We start from the raw sequence: 19,267 nt of genomic DNA on the forward strand, positions 1-19,267 counted from the left end.
TGACAATGCGATTTGCTGGTTGCACGCACTCCAACATGCCATTGTTGTAATAGGTTAGTCAAGGATTCACAACAATGATCAGCTGCAATGTAGTTGTTAAAATGCTGTGCTAAGTTATCCAAACGTGGAAGAACCTGTAAATGATCGGATTGACACCACCTGATCAGATTCATCTCATTTCACAGTACATAATTAAGTTTGTACAGAACCCTGAGACTGAGAGTCCTATTGTCCCTTGTCCAATTTTTTCTGTGTGTTCGATTTGCGTGTTATTTCTCAGCTTAATTTTATTTGAAAAGATTTAAAAATTAGTAATGGCAGGTGTGTCGATAGTCATTAATGCTAAAGGACAAAAGAATTGAAAATGAACAAAAATTCATTTACGGTATTGTTTCTTCAACAGTAATGTAATTTGAATGTCTTGTCTTAAGAACAATAATTTTGTAATTAATAGTTTTGTTGCATTTCTTGATTTATTAATATTTTGTGCATCTTTTTTTTCAGCAAGCAAATGGCTACACTGTATTCCTGCAGATGCTGCCAATACTCCTTCTCATTGTTCTTTCTATGATGAGTAGTTTTTTCATATCGGACCCTATTTACAGTCTACATGCAAATTCGTAAGTAATGAATTTTCAAGACATATTCAATATGTTAAATTCCAAAGGTTAGCACTGTATATCATTATGGAATGTTTTGTAAACACACACACACACACACACACACACACACACACACACACACACACACACACACGCACAATTGCTGAAAATGGTTTTACTATAGTATGGGTAGCCAGGTAACTTGTGTGGAAGTTGAGAGAGAGAGAGGGGGGGGGGGGGAGGGGGGGGCAAAAATAGAGCTATGAGGGCGGGGCACAGGTTGTGCTTGGGTAGCTCAGTTGGTAGTACATTTGCCTGTTAATGGCAGATCCCAGGTTAGAGTCCCACTCCAGTGCACAAATTTAATGTGCCAGAAAGGTTCATTGGCACAAATTCTGCTTCAGAGTGAACATTGATTTAGAAATGTTATTGTAATGCTGTAAATGACTTATCATGGATGTTTGCTTAAAACGGCAAGCAGTGATAAAATCCCTTATTGTGGGCAACCCATCTGAGTGGGTTGCAATAAAGCTGGTTTGGGAATCTTGAGGCTTTTCTATCCAAGATAGAAATATTGTCCATACAGTGCAATAGTTCCCAACAATACCTCCTCAGTGACACGGGTTTCGACAATTTCCAGAGAACAATGAATTATGTTCTTTGTTGTTCACAGGTAAAGTAAGTATTTTGTGAGTTGCTGAAAGTGTGCACTTTGTACAAGAGTTTTTGCACTACAGATATCTTGAGTTTTGACATTAAGCAATAAAAACTGGAAAACTTGATAACTGCCAGTATTGTAAGTTTGTTTGAGTTTGAAGTTTTTACTGTACTTTTTGACATTGACAAAATGTTGGTTGTTCATGTTTGCACTCGAAACAGACCTGTTTCTTGTGGTAAAATTGTTCTCTATAAATATTTCTTTTCATTTATATTTATTTTCACAATTCTTGATGTATTTTTTCTTCAGTTTGAAAAAAAAGTTTGTGATGCTGGACACAAAACAATAGTGTGGCCACAAAGAACAAGAGTTTGTGTGTCCACAAAGTAAACAACAAACATAGATAGAGTACAATAAGCAGTAGAACACAATCTGAGGACAGGCACCTACTGCACTGTCCTTACACACAGGAGAGCTCTGGTGGATGATGCAGTAGGTACCGTGCCATGTGCACAAGTCGCTGGCAGTCCCTGGTGGTGAAACAAGGCCTAATGTTGGAGGCGTTGTGCTACTTTTCCGGTCAATGAAATGAAAGGATTCAACAACAAAGCCAAGGTTTTGTGGCCCATAATGAGGTGGAACTTAGTCACATAAAAGAATACATGAAACTTTTTGAGAATGTAGACGGTGGCAAGCTTTTCTTTTCCAAATTGGGAGTAATAGAGTTGAGCATTTTCTGATGCGTAAGCTATTGGATGTTTGGAACCATCCTTATAGCAATGTGCAAGAATGGCCCTGAGGCTATACTGAGAGGTATCTGTAGCCGAGACCATGTGGTGGCTAGGATGGAAGGTAGCCAAATAAGTGGAACAGAATTTACATTTAAAATGACAAATGTATGCTTGCAGGTCTGCATCCACCAGAAAGGAACATCCTTGTAGAGCAATCTGTGAAGAGGATGGGCTAATGTGGCTCCACCTGAAATGAATTTGTGGTGGTAGGAAATTTTACCTAAAAATGGAGTTTTTTGACACTGGAAGGGTGAGACAGAGTTTTGACAGTGGTGGCATGATTATGTAAAGGCTTTACACCATTTTTACTGTAAAACCTCAGACTCCAAATACACGATGGATGGTTGGAAAAAGTGTGACTTGACCAAGTTGCACTTCAACCCTGCAGTATGTAAGACCGTGAACAAGGAGCATAAGTTGCTTCAATGCATTTCCATTGATGAACCCGTCGTGATGATGTCAACAAAATAGTTGATACAGCCCAGAAATTGTGTCAGTGGCTAAACTGGACTTTGAAAAAACTTGGACTGTGGAAAAATCGGGACTTTGTACGGGTGCTGATGACCGCACAGTTGAGCGCCCCATAAACCAAATATCATCATCAGCCCAGGACGGACAGTGTCAGTTGTTCCAGAAAACGCTGAAATATTGCAGGGGTGCTAGCCAGACCAAATGGTGGGTGCTGATATTGGTATAACCTGAAATGTGTGTTAATCACAAGGAGCCTTTTTGAATCCTCACCCAATGGAACCATCCAATTTTTGAGACACTCTGGCCCCTACCAAGTTTGGCCAGTGACTCATCCTGACAGAGCAAAGGGTAGATGTCAATGATAGACTGAGTGTTAACAGAAATTTTAGTTGCTGCAGATGCAAAGCTTACCATTCTGTTCTTTAGCAGTCACGAGGGACAATAAACCACTCACTGGATGTAATAAGCTGTATCATCCCCAACTATGTCAGCTTGTCCAATTCTGATTTCACTTGATTGTGCAAAGACACTGGAATAAAGTGTGTAAAAAGTGCTGTTGCGCTGTAGGTTTAATTAGTGGCACAACTTAACCTATTGAAAAGAGATGAGAACTATGTACACAGACCTGATCGGAAATAAGGTGCACTGTATCTGCAGTGGGAAAACCAAAAGGACTAGAAGCATACAGACCAAATAAATAGTCGGCCTCAGCATCATCCACTACCAGAAAAGTCAAGAAATGAACCACAGATTTGTACACAGTGGATGCCGTAAATTGCCCCAAAACTGGGATATGCTGTTTGTTGGTACAAAAAACGTTGTGTAACTGGAGACGTGCTGGAGATCCCAAGTCCGCATAAGTTTGTGAGTTCAGCAATGCTACACCTACACCTGTGTAGTCTGAGCACATTGCCTATCACTTGCACTTCAATAAACAGTTTGTTATTATTTGTCAGCTCTGGAGACAGATTTAACATGCATGTGTCTGTCTGCAGGAGAGGGCTGGAAATGACACAGACACTGTATGTCTTTTTTTTCCTACAGTTGTTGCAAGTTGCCCAGCACTTGGGTCCCTATCATGTTTCACAAAACAGTATGAGCCAGATGGGAGAGCTGAGCACATGTCATGTCCAGTGCGGCATGGAGGCTGTGTTCGTAAGCTGCCATGTTGTCCTACCCTGAGAACTGATGCCTGACTACTAGCAAGAGGAGCCACTGTGGTGACGTCACACCAGGCCTCAAATTGATCACCAGCAGCACAAGATATCTCGAAAGATTGAGGAGTATTTGACACTTCAGCCAAAGATGGATTCTCACACTTCAATGCATGTTGATGCACCTCCTTATCATGAGCCAACTGAACGGTGTCATGGACCATAGTATCAGTGTAGGAATCATGATGAGCATCAGTGACAAACTGACATTTGCGACTGGGACCATGGCATTTGACTGCCAAAGCCCGGTAGGGCTTGTGGTGCTGTTTATAACAATGATTGAACATGACACATACTGCAGTGGGACACATTGCGTATGGTGATAATTGGACAACAATTCACACATTTCATCAAGCACAGGTTCCTGGAGTTTGGGTAACTGGTACAACAACTAGTAAATCTGAGGGGAAATCCAGTAAAGGATCAAAGCATAACCCATGTTAACATTAGTGACACCAAAATAGAGGAAGTATTGCCAAAGCCTTTCCTCATAAGTCTCTCAGGCTTTGACCACGATGTCATAAACGGGAAAAGGTGGCAAGTACACTGACAGCATAGAAGACTGCATAATCAGTGTGGCCAACAAATTTATAATAAAACTGTAAGAGCTTGCTGCTGCTTGTTGAGAGATTTGAGCACTGCCTCCATGGACATAACTAGTGGAACAGCCAAATAGATCAAGCACGTGGAAGTGAACAGTCATTGCCAGTTGTGTCTTAATGATAGAAACGAACAATAGTGCAGTCACAAAGGCCAAGAGTTTATTTACCCACATTCAAGTAAACAACAAACATAAACAGTGCAATAAGCAATAGAACACAATCTGAAGATGGGGAGCTGCCGCACTGTCCTTCTTTAGAAGAGAGCTGTGGTAGATGACACGGTGGATGCCATGCTTTGTGCACAAGTCATGGTTTCCCTCTAGTGGCTGGCCCAAGCAGATGGTGTTGGCGGAGTACTTGAGTGTAGTGCTCCAAACGCTTTGTGCCACACCCCATATCCAGGTATGATGTACAGGGTTATAGCCGTTGGTGTAAAGTGAGGTGTTGCTTGTTGGCTCAAAAACTTGGGTTTTCATCCTCAGTCCCTACGAGGACTATTATTGGTATGTAATTTGCACTACAGATCTAACAGACTATTCATGTCAGAAATAAAGCTACATTGTGATTTGAAATCTGTGTTAAACTGTATGCCCAATTCCTTTTTCCTCCTTTAGTTAAAATTATCCAAATGTTTTAGTTCACCTTCCACAAGACAAAAGTGTACAACCCATGACCCTGTCTATCTAATACAAAACTTTGGTTCCAAACCAACAATTGTGCTGGTTATATATGCGGTAATATACTGTTGCGAGAGGAGTATAATGCTAGTCATTTCAGGGTATGATGAAATGTAGTTTCAGGGTGTAATGGAGGGTTGTCGAAACCTTGGCGGGTATATATTTCAGCTTTCTCACTTAGGATGCTGTTTTATAAAGAGGAGAGTGCTTTTTGTGCTGATTAGTTGGGTTAGTTGGTGTGATTGGTGTATTAGGAGTTTGGGAATTATGTCATAGGTGAGCTATTTGTTGTCAGAGGTGAGCTATTTGTAAACAAGATTGTGGGTTAAGTAGTGTATGTCTGTGAAGGCATGCTCAATCCCCAACCTCCCACACTCCTAATACTCAAACCTCACCAGCCAACTGCAAAGGTTCTCCCATTCACTACAACATACAATCCCCTGTACGCACTTAATTTTTGTTTAAAGTTGTTGACTGATTCAGGGAATTGAGGCACAGATAGTTCAGAGAAGTGTGATTCAAATCCTTGTATGGCTATTCTGACTTAGGTTTTCTATGGTCTTCCTAAAAGATGTTTGCCAATTAGAGTGCCTTAATGAGGTCAAAACTAAATTCTGATTGTATTGTGGGAAATGGCAAAGCACCTCAGACTGCGCGGCTCCTAAAGTATGTAAATTTCATTAAAGCCCAATAGTTAGTCACAGAAATAAATTTTAATGTCTGTCTCACAAACCATATGTGAAATGTCACAAATAATTCGACATCCTGACTGCATTTTGGAGCCTTGCAAACTATTTAAGTATTGGCTTACAACCAAATTCTATCAGCAAAACAACAAAAAAATTATTATAAATCACAGGTTGACATTCTCAGACTACTACTTGTGAAACGTTAAGAGGTGAAACTGACATGGCTGACTCCCATCCAAAAATCCATCACCTGACAAGAATTGGGCCCCACTGAGTGATAAACTGTGGGAGATCAAGAGCTTGGCAAAGCTTGGCTTTAAATACCCTCACACTGCACTAAACTCCAGTGAACCACCAAAATTTGCAGAAATTGGCCACTATTTAAATTTATTATGATTTTAGCTATTGTTAACGTGATCAGAGGAGCCAGTCATTTTTTGACCTCACGAGTTGGTCTGAGTGGTTCTTAATGACTCAGTAAAATATTTATTTTACAGACACATGCTCATTACTTTAAATGAAAGAAATGTTACTAAACAAATATAACTAAATATTCTCTCCTTATATTTATTGCTGTTATGGACACTGGTCAATGGGTTCTCAAAAATTAAATATATTTTTCCGTATTTAAATGACGTGCATCTTAATTGATGACTGAATGAATAATTGCTCAATTAACTACAAAATACATTTTAAGTTTGAAAATACGATATGCTGGGGAGAAGATTACTCAGGGGTACATTTTTAATTCTGCCTTTGATGGGATAGGTGATGCTCATGACCGAACTGGGGTATGTGCTGGTGGGACGATGTATGGAACAGGTCTTGCATCTGTCTATTACAGTGATATGAGCCATGAGGCAAGGGTTGGGAGCAGGGGTTGTGTAGGGATGGCTGAGGATATTGTGTAGGTTTGATGGGTGGCAGAATACCAATGTGGGAGGGGTGGGAAGGATAGTGGGTAGGGCATTCTTCATTTTAGGGCACAATGAGAAGTAGTCTAAACCCTGGTGGAGAATGTAATTGAGTTGCTCCAGGCCTGGATGGTACTGAGTCACAAGTGAAATTCTCCTCTGTGGACGGATGTTGGGACTTTGGGAGGTGGTTGGTGACTGGGGAGATGAGGCATGGGAGATCTGTTTTTATACAAGGTCAGGAGGGTAATTACGGTCTTTGAAGGCCTCAGTGAGACCCTTGGTATATTTTGTGAGGGACCACTGCTCACTACAGATGAGGCAGTCATTGGTGGTAGGCTGTATGGAAGAGACTTCTTGGTATTGAGTGGGTGGCTTCCGTCGAAGTGGAGGTATTGCTGGTGGTTGGTAGGTGTGTTATGGACACAGCGGAGGTCAACATCGAGGAAGGTGGCTTGTTGGGTTGAGTAGGGCCAGGTGAAGCAATTGGGGGGGGAGGGGGGGAGGCAGAACCACTCTAAAATTGCATCACTATAATAGCCCCACTAACACTTCAATGCTTGTTCATGATATTTTGACAGAATAAAGACTGATACGTTGCCTTAGTCACTGTATTCACTAGATGTGGCCCCTGTGTTCTGAAAAGAACCATGAAGGGACATAGTTTCACCACTAACGATAAGATAAAAATAGAATTGCTGAAGGGTCTGAACACCATAACAAAAAGTGAGTTCCAAAAGTGCTTCCAACATTGGAAAAAGCACTGGCACAAGTGTATTGTTTCTGATGGGGATTACTTTCAAGGGGACTAAGGTCATGTTCTTCAATAAATGAAGATTCTTTAAGAAAAACAAAAAATCCAGTCATTTTTTGATCACAACTTGTAAAATAGAACAAAAATAAAATTCTCAGTATAACTTCTTTGTAAAATTGTAGAACGGTTTTTTAATTATTTTAACTCCATTGTACATAGATTTACATTTATTTAATTCTTTTAACAATGTGCAAACAAATCATTTTTCACTTCCAATACCATATTTGTGGCCTGATTAATATTACGCATGGTGCTCTGATTCACATACTGTACTGGACACTCATCGCACTTCTTATCTTGCACACCAACTGAAATTTCCGAACTAGACTTAAGGAACACATAAATGCATTTAGGTACATACAATGCTCACAATAAACATCCCATAGCTACTCACATCAGCAACACAGGACATGCTTTTGACAACATAGATGATAACCTAATAATACTGTATAAACTAAACAAAGGTCACAGAATGAATCTCTTTGAAGAACTGGAAATTTTTATTCACAAAAGAAAACACGGGCAGAACATACTCATTGACTAAACTGAGACAGACAGAGTGAATTTTTTTGGAAGCTTCTAAAGTGTACTGGATGGTACACTATAAATTTTATTAATCCATGCTGTAGTGATCTGAAAATGAACTCAATTCCCAAATCACCAAACTGATTACTTATCAAACAAATATGCTGAAATATGTATTTATAGGTTTCTATTTTAATAGTGATATGTTTAAGTGAAAAGCTTTTTTAAGATTTAAAAATTTATGTACACATTATTTTTTTTTATTCACAGTGTAAGCTGGTTATACTTCATGACCTGCAAAACACTGTATTTCTACATGTGCACAATCTCTAACCTGTGTGTGTAATTGCCTATTAGCTTACATAGTATGTCCAGTTCAAATGACACACTAGAGCACTGAAAGTGTTTTTTGCTGGTCAATATAGTAAATATTTAAGTAATTTCAAATCTCATTGGAAAGTTGGTTTTTCCATCCTGCAATAAAAGCTCATATTATGTTCAAATTCACTGTAAAAATGTAGGACATTGCTTGCTGTCCCATGGTGTAAAAATGTCAAAAAGAAGTAGAAGAGAAATGTTTTGAGAAATTCTTAGAGAGATCCAGTATGACAAATTGCATAAACAACACATAGGCTTAATGGTTCATATATAAGATAGGCCTACATGGTGGGAAGACAGAAAAGGGGTAAAATGTTCACCAATTAGTGAACATTTTGGTTTTCAATAATAAAATATGGAACAAATGCTTAACAGGTGTATGATATTTCTTTGCAGAAGAGACACTGTTTCCAACAAATTCAAAAATTCTAATGTGAAAAATATAAAATCCATTACCTTGAATAGACTGGTTAATGCTGGGCATGTGCACAAATAGTTTGATCTGATGATAGTGATTAGAGCGAGATTTTTCTTGCTGGTTTTCCACAAGAAATAAAGAATCTGACAAGAGAAGGTAGATGATAAATTTTGCCTATATATGTAGCAATATTGACTTTTTGGAAGATGCTCATTTGATTATCAGATCTAAGAAAAAACTTAATTTGTTATGGAGACACGAATGGTGAAGTGTTTAAAACTAGTTTAGTGATGACAATGCCAAAACTGGAGTCCTCCAGCATTGTAGTTATGAACAATCCTTCATATTGTAGTGTCAGTATTGAATCCAGACAATTAATAGTTTCTACTCCAACAGGTGAGTGGCACTTAAAATTACAAATTTTGTTTTCCATTCCAGTGTGGAGCCTCATTTGACATGATTTTTTGTAGCTCTCACATGCTTCACTCTTGAATCTGACTGTACTAAGCATCAATGCTACATAGACTGCCATCTAGGGAAGCCTGTGTTAGCTTGGTATTGAACTGTTGTATGGAGAGAGATGTTGTAATTATTATATTCAAGTTAATAGAAGTGGAATGACTAGTTCTTCATGTACAGCCCTTGCAGGGGAAGAGATCATAGAGCTTTTAGAGGAATCTCTGAAGTGAAAATGAGACTGACCTTGATTTTGATGATGACAGTGATTAATTTGTAAACAACTTGAGTAAAAATCATTCTGTAAGTAGTGAAAATGTTCATGTTTCTTTTGATTCAGCAGAAGATTCACGCCCGAAACAAAGAGGTATACCACGATAAAAGTACAGAAAATGACACCACTTTCACAGTGTGACACACAGTGGGACTGGGGAAATGCTGCCACAAAAGAAAAGAAATGCTTCAATGGTGTGCTACAGAATATGGCATTATTAAAGTATAAAACCCACAGGACTATTTGTCAAGAGAATAATTACAATCACCTGCTTTCTTTTCAGGCAGTTACGGTCATAGACACTTTATGTGAACTTTCTGGGCACTTCGTGTTTCTAATCCAAATCCAGAGAGTGCTACACATGTCAGCACTCATATTTGGTCACATCTTCAGCAAAGTGAAAAATGTGTTGGATTACTTGTCTGACAAATTTCTCTAAAATTGTAGAGGATACGAGTGGTTAACTGCTGATGAATCTACAGCATTGTTCAAGGATCGTGGGTCGCTCAGAATGCACAATCCGCAAAAACCAACAAAATGAGGACAGAATTTATGTACTTTCAGATTCATTAAATGGTCATATTTGGGTTTTGATACCCTATTTTGTTGTTATAACAACAGAGTCAGTGACTCATTCAGACTTGAATTTATCTGAGAATAGTTCATCCATTGTAGAAATGCAACAGAACAGTCAGAGTATTATTTTTACACAGACCATTTTTATACAAACACACATTGAACAATTCAGGCCAATTCCAAGAACCTCCCAGCTGCAATTAGAAAGGATTTCTGCATCTAAAGCAGCATGAAATAAAATGCTTCTGCAATAACAAAATGACATTTCAGCCATTGCAGCATAAATGAATTGTTCTCTTGCTTTCCACAAAAGTAAATAGCCCAGTGTCATTTATAGAAAGGGGAAACAGGAAGGAAAGGGAAGAAATAATGAAATCAAATGTGAATATTGATTATACTTTGAAAATGGGCAGAGTTCATTGATCTCGCCATTCTATTTATGGTTACAATTATTGAAAATTCTCATGTGGTGGTGAAAACTGCACTTCATGTTATTGGAGGTTACACTTGTAAACTGCTATTTGGCTGTCTCACAAAGTTTTCTATGAAAGTGTTAAGAGACTTGGTTCGTGAAGAAAGAAGACGAGGATGTTGTTCAACTTCTGATGACAAGGAATACTTAAATGGAAGATTGCGAATTATCAAGAGACTTCTGGGGAACAAGAATAAAGGTTGCGCAGTGTGTTTGGGCTGAAAAAAAAAAGAAAGGTGGTGGGTATGAAACTGTGTATTACTGTGAAACATGCACACGAAATACAGTTCTCCACCCTGAAGAGTTTTTCAGAAAATCATGTGATGAAAGGTTTTTTACTGTAATGCTTATGCTCTTATATTTGAAGCAAAGTACACTTTTTGTTTCAGTTTATTCACTAATTGTAGGACAGTGGCTCCATTGTTTCCCAAAGAGTGCGCTTGCTGCCCAGGCAGCGGTGTTTTATTTGAGCACACAGAGAAGCTCTGTGTGTGCATTATAGAGTGCAAAAGGTTAGAATCCTGGAGGAAGCAAGACATTATAATATTTTAGATAGAAAAGGAAGCCATTGTTGATCACTATACAATTAAGCTTGATTACCTTAAACAATTTCAAGTGCCTGTTGTACATAAATGCATTGTTGATGAAATAGCAAAAGCTTAAGGTATCATAATCATTAGGTTACTGCCATATCACTGCGACTTGAAGCTTACATAGTTTATTTGTAGTCAAATATAATATTGTATTGTATTGTTAGAGACAAGTGACTTCCAAGCTATCACGTGTACTCAAATTAACATCTAAAGCTCTGTTTTCTGTCGATACCAAACACTCTTGGGATGCAGAGTGGCATTTCGTATAAGAAAATGGCATTTGGATGGCTTCATGAATGCAGATGCTGATAAGCTCATCAGTGTAGCAGATGAAAGATCCAATTGTGAATGAGATCCCTAGAATTGTGTAATGGAAGGAGTTGATTATAAGATGAATGTCTGTTTTTACTGCCTTCATTGGTCTTTGATTATACAGTGAAATCTCCACATTATGTTGTCACAGTTTCTGGGTAATACCTTGTGAAGTATTCTATCGAGCAGTATTGTTTGTATTGGAGTTTTATCATATATTAATTCTTCGTATACCCACACTCGGATAGACTGGAGGATGCGAGCTGTTACAGTGTTTTTATTTCAGTATGAATGAGTCCTCCAGCTGTTTTTAAATACAGCTGAAGGATTCTTTCACATGCAAATAAAAGCAAGGTATATTACTTGATCATTTTTGCAAATTGCACTAAATGGCATTCGAAGTTGAATTGTTTGCCCATTGGTAGTTGTTTGTAAAAACAACATATATGTGGAATACAATGTGTGTGTTTTTTTTTCCAGCTGCTAGTATGTATTTAAGCTGCAGCAAAGTATTCTTCTGATGCAGAGCACAGTGGCTATTGAACAGGGCAGTGCAGTTACCAGTTAAATGGACCAGTAAGACGATGTACAGGGTGGTCCAAAAGTCCGGAAACACCCTGATAAAATCCAAATGGAGTAGCAAACAAGGAAACAGAGTCCCTACACACGAGGAACGGGAAGGGGGAAGCTTTGTAGGGTATGCTACCAACATGGCGGCCATCTTGAAAGCCGCCATCTTGGATTCAACTCCAAAATTTCAAATGGGAATGTGCTCATGTGACATACCAAACAGATAGAGAATTTCACCAGAAAAACAATGCCGTTGTTATTTTAAACATAGCTTTATTCATTCTCGGGTTATAGCCAATTACTTGCGGCAGCAGTGGGACGCTCGGCAGCGTGAGTATTACGTACTGAGAAGTCATAAAATGGAATCTGAAACGGTGCAAAGTGACTATCCCATGCCTGATATGTTACATGTGTTTAACTGTTCGGTATCATTCACTCGTGCTGACGTTTTAATCAACGGTTATCTGAGGTTATTGGATGAAGTGTTTCCCTTGTTGTTAACGGAGGACGGGACATTTCCAGAATTCTTTCATCATGTTGAGCCCCACCACATTATGGGCACAATGTGCAAGCGTACCTGGATGTGCAGTTCCCTCAAAAGTAGATTGGTCACAGGGAGTGGCTTTCACATTCACCAGATTTGACTCCGTTGGATTTTTATCTTTGGGGTCATGTCAAAGCAATGGTCTATTCTGTGAAAATACGGGATTTGCATCATCTAAAGCAGCACATTGTTGATGCGTGTGGTCAAATTCAGCCAGATGTGTTGGTCAAATTTCATCAGGACTGGGTTCGGAAGATAGCATTAACAAGCCAACATAATGGACAACATATCGAGCAATTCCTATGACTGTTGATGATCTCTCGGGAATGTGTAACTTCGGTGTAATGTCTCTTCGGCACATAACACACGTGCTGCAGAGCGTCCCACCGCTGCCACATGTAACTGGCTATAACCTAAGAATGAATAACGCTATGTCTAAAATAACAACGGCATTGTTTTTCTGGTGAAATTCTCTATCTGTTTGATATGTCACATGACCATATTCCCATTTGAAATTTTGGAGTTGAATCCAAGATGGCGGCTTTCAAGATGGCCACCATGTTGGTGGAATAGCCTATAAAGTTTCCCCCTTCCCGTTCCTTGAGTGTAGGGACTCTGCTTCCTTGTTTGCTACTCCATTTGAATTTTATGAGGGTGTTTCCGGACTTTTGGACCACCCTGTAGGTGTTGTGAGGCTGCATCAACAAACCCTTATCATACATGACTGAACTCGACAAGCCATTGTTTACATTCTATGGGATAAATAATTTAGTGATGTACCAACAAACATGAAGGGGAATAGAAAAGTGTTGACTTCTTTGTTAAACTGAAGGTGAACATAGTATAGTGAGATTTAATGCATTCATACTGTGATCAGCCAGCTTGAATTATCTTTCTTATCATAACCGGGTAACTGTCAAGTTATAGCGTGCATGAGAGTGCGTGTGCGCGCGCGCACCCACACACACACACACACACACACACACACACACACACACACTCACACACAGTATTTGTCAATTATTATCTAGTTAGTAAGATGAACCACTTTTGTATCTTAGGAAAAACTGGCTGTCATGTACCTTTCAGATGAAATAAATTTCGTTTCCATTGTGCTGGGTCACTAGCTTTATCCATGACTTTAGCTGGATACCTGAAAACATACCATATAGTCACACACTAAGAAAAAATCTGAAATCAAAGTGTTAAAAAATTGTCTCACAGGCCAAATTGGCACTTGACATATGCAACTGTGTTACGTGTTCCAGCAATACCAAAACAAAATTTGATTGATTTCAATGGTTTCTTCATATTGAAGTGGAAACATTTTCCTTGCTCTAATGCTGTGTTCTTCCCAATCCTGATATTTGGCTGTTAAGATATGTTTAAATGGGATATTAAAAATTGCATATTGCTGACAATATAGCCTAGCAAAGCTGCCTGTCAGCATAGCCACCCATACAAATTACAGACACCTGCATGGCAACGTTACGAGCCACTGTTGCCCAACAATATTTGTGACAATATGTTTGCGGGCTAGAAGTTTTCCATGGGCCACACTATGGCCAAGGAGTGGACCAAAATGAGCGAGTCAGAGGTAGTGTGGCTCTCCTGCATTTGAATTCGACAAGGCAAAAGAATAAAAAGAGAAATCTGGCTTATTCTTTTTCAAGTAAGTGAACTGCTTCCGAAACTTCAACTCAGGAACTGTTGCTGAACACATACCATTTCAGGAATGCTGAAACATGATCTTGAAAATGTTATTTAAAAGCAATTCATCCAATAACTGGTAGGAACAATGCAAATATGGAGAACTATGTACCAATTAAAAGCAGACTGTTGATCACCTTCAGGCTGCCTGGTGATCCATACAGTAGCATTTAAAGTGTAGCCCTTCATCTCATAGATATGCCCTCTTTGTACCAGACATTCACAATGCATTGGTGGAAGAACTCAATTAATCGTTAAATTAATTTTAAATAACAATCACATGGTTACGTTAATATTTTATTGTGAATCACCCTTGTGATATAACTATGAATTTCAGAAAAGCATTACATTTACAATCATAGTTGTGGGACATATAAAGTAATGTATGTAAAAAGTATAAAAGTAAAAAAATAAAAATAAAACAGGAATTACTAGTAGGCGAGCTGCTGCCCATGAACTTGGAAACACACATGGTGGAGCTTCATAAGTGCTTAGAAGTCTTAAAACAACCTATGTAGAATAAAATCAGGTCTCACTATTCCAGATCTTCTATGACAGTAGCACTGAGGTTGTCCATTTTCACATTTTGGTATTTATGTATTATTTTCTGTATTTTATAGCTCTGGATGTAGACTTAGGCTTCACGTTTATGGATTAAATGTTATCTTATTTGCTGACTTGCACATTCCTTTAAACATCAGACAAATAGCTTCTATCTCTGTAAGCATTCTGTCTGTCAAATTGAGGCGAAATAATGTTTCAGTGCTCAGATTTATGCGACTTTTGACTGCAGTGCAGTTGGTTGGAGAAGGAGGACACAAGGCTGAGTGTGAGAGGGAAGCATCTATAGACAAGGACAGAAATGAATATCGCATGGCAATGCAAAACGGAAAATGGAAAGATCAAATCTTCTAAGTCACACGTCACACATTTGTCAGGAGGATCAAAAAGCGATGTATCTCTTTTTGTAAAAAACTTATTTCTATCCAAAAAATGAGAAAATAGTCAAATACCACAGAATTATGCTTCTCTCCTCATCAGTGCATTGAGAAAAATTAGAAAGTCAGTAATATATTAATAATGTTCTAGGTGCCATACCAGGAATCTGAGTCATGCAGTTATCTTTAATGAAGTAGTGTGTGAGAGAGACTCCATAAATATGCTGTCAGATCATTATAAGGGGTCAAAGTGGTGCAAGTTTTAGCAGCTTGCTTTAAATATTGAGAAATATAAAATTGTGCACAAAATGAAAAAAATGTAGTATCCTGTGGCTGTAACATCACTGAGTCACAGTTGGAATCGGCCAATTCGTACAAATACCGGGCTATAACAGCTTGTAGGGGTATGAAATGAAATAATCACACAGTCTCAGTCATGGGTAAAGTAGGGGGTACACTTCAGTTTATTGATAAAATACTGTGGAAATGCAGTCAGTTAACAAAGTTGATTGTTTACAAATCACTTATTGTATCCATCATAGGATACTGCCCAAATGAGTGGGACCTGTATCAAATAGTACTAATTGGATATTGAATGTGTACGGAGAAAGGCAGCATGAATGTTTACATGTTTGTTTGATCCATGGGAGAGTCACAGTGATATAAATTATTCTGAGAAAGTGTACTTACAGAGTTTCAAGAAACGGCTTTGAATGATGACTCTAGGAATATACTTACGATACCATCGCTCCCGTAGGGATAGGAGGGATAAGATTAGATTCATTACAACGTGCATAGGGACACTTAAACCGTCATGCTTCCTGATCTTCACATGTCAGTGGAATGGGACAACCCTCTGCCATGCACTTCACGGTGGTTTGCAAAGTATAGATCTCTATGTAGACACTAACAGCCAATAATACAGTTTTTGCTCCAAGTGCCATTAACCCTGAGACATTACATTTCTTTGTGTTATCACAATTACAGAAATACAGCAGTAATATTTTAACTGGTAGAACTGTACTAAAAAAAATAGCCTACCTTGAAAATTTTTTCGAAAGGGGGACTAAAATAAAACTCAGTGTAAAAATCCTGTCAGTATTGGCTTCTGTTTATTATACAACTCTATTCTGGGAGCGCCCATTGGAAAGTTCACTGTGGAACTCCGTGCTGTTGAGGTAGAAATGGCTATATTATCAACAGCTCTTTCTGTTTTGCAACTGTTAAACAGGTTCGGTCTTTTAGACAAAGTAGAGCATAGCATATGTCAGCTGTGGTCTTCCCTCTTTTGAATACATTGACATTTTTCCATTCTTCTATTTCAAAGGAAGAATTTTTAATAGCTGCTTAGGATGGATGAGTTTGAGACCCTTTGATCAGTAGTACAGGGTGATTCAAAAAGAATACCACAACTTTAAAAATGTGTATTTAATGAAAGAAACATAATATAACCTTCTGTTATACATCATTACAAAGAGTATTTAAAAAGGTTTTTTTTTCACTCAAAAACAAGTTCAGAGATGTTCAATATGGCCCCCTCCAGACACACGAGCAATATCAACCCGATACTCCAACTCGTTCCACACTCTCTGTAGCATATCAGGCGTAACAGTTTGGATAGCTGCTGTTATTTCCCGTTTCAAATCATCAATGGTGCTGGGAGAGGTGGCCGAAACACCATATCCTTAGCATACCCCCAATAAGAAAAAATCGCAGGGGGTAAGATCAGGGCTTCTTGGAGGCCAGTGATGAAGTGCTCTGTCACGGGCTGCCTGGCGGCCGATCCATCGCCTCGGGTAGTTGAGGTTCAGGTAGTTATGGACAGATAAGTGCCAATGTGGTGGCACTCCATCCTGCTGAAATATGAATTGTTGTGCTACTTGTTCGAGCTGAGGGAACAGCCAATTCTCTAACATCTCCAGATACTGTAGTCCAGTTGCAGTAGCACCTTCGAAGAAAAAGGGACCAAAAACTTTATTGGCTGAAATGGCACAGAAAACGTTCACCTTAGGCGAGTCACGTTCATACTGAGTTGTTTTCCGCAGATTCTCAGTGCCCCATATACAGACATTGTGACGGTTGACTTTCCCGTTAGTGTGGAAAGTTGCTTCATCACTAAACACAATCTTTGAAATGAAAGATTCATCTGTTTCCATTTGAGCAAGGATAAAATCACAGAAATCGATTCTTTTAATCTCATCAGCTGCAGACAGTGCTTGAACCAATTTCAGACGATAAGGTTTCATAACTAACCTTTTTCGTAGGACTCTCCATACAGTTGATTGTGGAATTTGCAGCTCTCTGCTAGCTCTGCGAGTCGATTTTCCTGGGCTGCGAACAAATGCTTGCTGGATGCGTGCTACATTTTCATCACTCGTTCTCGGCCGTCCAGAACTTTTCTCTTTGCACAAACACCCATTCTCTGTAAACTGTTTATACCAACGTTTAATACACCACCTATCAGGAGGTTTAACACCATACTTCGTTCGAAATGCACGCTGAACAACTGTCGTCGATTCACTTCTGCCGTACTCAATAACACAAAAAGCTTTCTGTTGACCGGTCGCCATCTTGGCATCAACTGACGCTGACGCCTAGTCAACAGCGCCTCAAGTGAACAAATGTACAACTAAATGAAACTTTATAGCTCCCTTAATTCGCCGACAGATAGTGCTTAGCTCTGCCTTTTGTCGTTGCAGAGTTTTAAATTCCTAAAGTTGTGGTATTCTTTTTGAATCACCCTGTATTTTGGGGGGGTCTTACAGTTGTGCATTGACAACAATATTTCAGCTGCATCTTTTAAGTCAAAGACGTCAGTTGTTGGCGTTGGATTTACAAGGAGTAGGTTTATTGCTTTAGCTTTCACAACATTTTTGAGACATGCATTTTGTCTGTGCACTTCCGTAACTTTTTTACTATTTTTGGAAACCAAATTATCTCATTCCATTCCAAAGATGTTTCATTGATACAAACAAAAGCTTGTGTGCGCTCTGCTTAACACCAAACTGTGCATCAACTAAATGGAGTAGATCTTGACTCATGGCACTTAAAGTTCCAGAGGGAATTACGGCTTGGCACAAAGGACGTGTGTCATCTAGTAATGAGTGTTTGAAAAACACTGAAAACGTGGTTTTTTTTTTTTTTTTTTTTTTTTTTTTTTTTTTTTTTTTTTTTTTTTTTTTTTTTTTTTGTGGGGGGGGCGGGGGGGGGGGGGGGGGAAGAAGAAGGCTCTGAGAACATTTGACATTTCCATACTTCAGTGGTTCTACACCTTGGTGAACTACACTGGCAGTATGCCGTCAACTGCCTGCAAAAGCCTTATCCATCAGAAATAATGGCTGGCCATACCACAGTATTCTCTTATATTGTAACCACACTGTAGCCATGTTGATGCCAACACTACTGTTGCCCCACATTGCCGTAAAATATGGCCTGTATAAAAGCACCTTTAATCTCCTTCAAGGTAGTAGAATATAGGTTAAGGATAAACAAAACTCAGTCCTATCTTACACTAGTTGTAACATACTGTTCTCTCATTACATTACATTTTTATTAGTGACGTTGTTTTTTGTTATATTTTGTGTTGTTATTTGTCCTTCCTTTTTTGTTTCTCCCAAAACACTGAACATCATAATCCATCTTTCACTGTGGGAGATATCTTTTAAATCCACAGATATTATTAAGGCATCCTGAATTTTCTTTTCCCTCCTCCTATTGCCAAGTGCAAAATATTGTCTACTGTTTTACTGTTACCTTTCCTGTAACTGAAGTTATTTTAACCCAGCGTATTTTTAATCTTATTCTTCTAAAAGTTATGCCTTTTATCAGTTTACAATGTTGAAATAACAGCCTGACCATTTGGTAGTTTTAACATATGCATGCTTATTTTTCTTTAATACTTTGCTTGTCTGGTAATCTGATGGGAAGTACCTCGTTTTGTAGATTTTGTTCATGCTAGATCAAGAAACAAAGCCATTTATATTTAAGAATCACACAAGCATAATGAAAAATTAGAAAATCAACCAACTTCATTGGTACTGATCCTTTGTGTGATTCCCAGATTGATAAT

The 19,267-nt window shown here is 38.7% G+C and overlaps 1 protein-coding gene across 1 annotated transcript in view; it reads left to right on the forward strand.

The window, feature by feature from the left end:
* LOC124609321 (dnaJ homolog subfamily B member 12) overlaps positions 1-19,267 on the forward strand; it is a 144,706-nt gene that overhangs the window by 95,631 nt on the left and 29,808 nt on the right. The window contains exon 8 of the mRNA XM_047140063.1: positions 505-620. Within this exon, the coding sequence (XP_046996019.1) occupies positions 505-620 (116 nt within the window). The remainder of the gene's footprint in view (positions 1-504; positions 621-19,267) is intronic.

Source organism: Schistocerca americana, chromosome 1, assembly GCF_021461395.2.
Source record: "Schistocerca americana isolate TAMUIC-IGC-003095 chromosome 1, iqSchAmer2.1, whole genome shotgun sequence".
Taxonomy (NCBI): domain Eukaryota; kingdom Metazoa; phylum Arthropoda; class Insecta; order Orthoptera; family Acrididae; genus Schistocerca; species Schistocerca americana.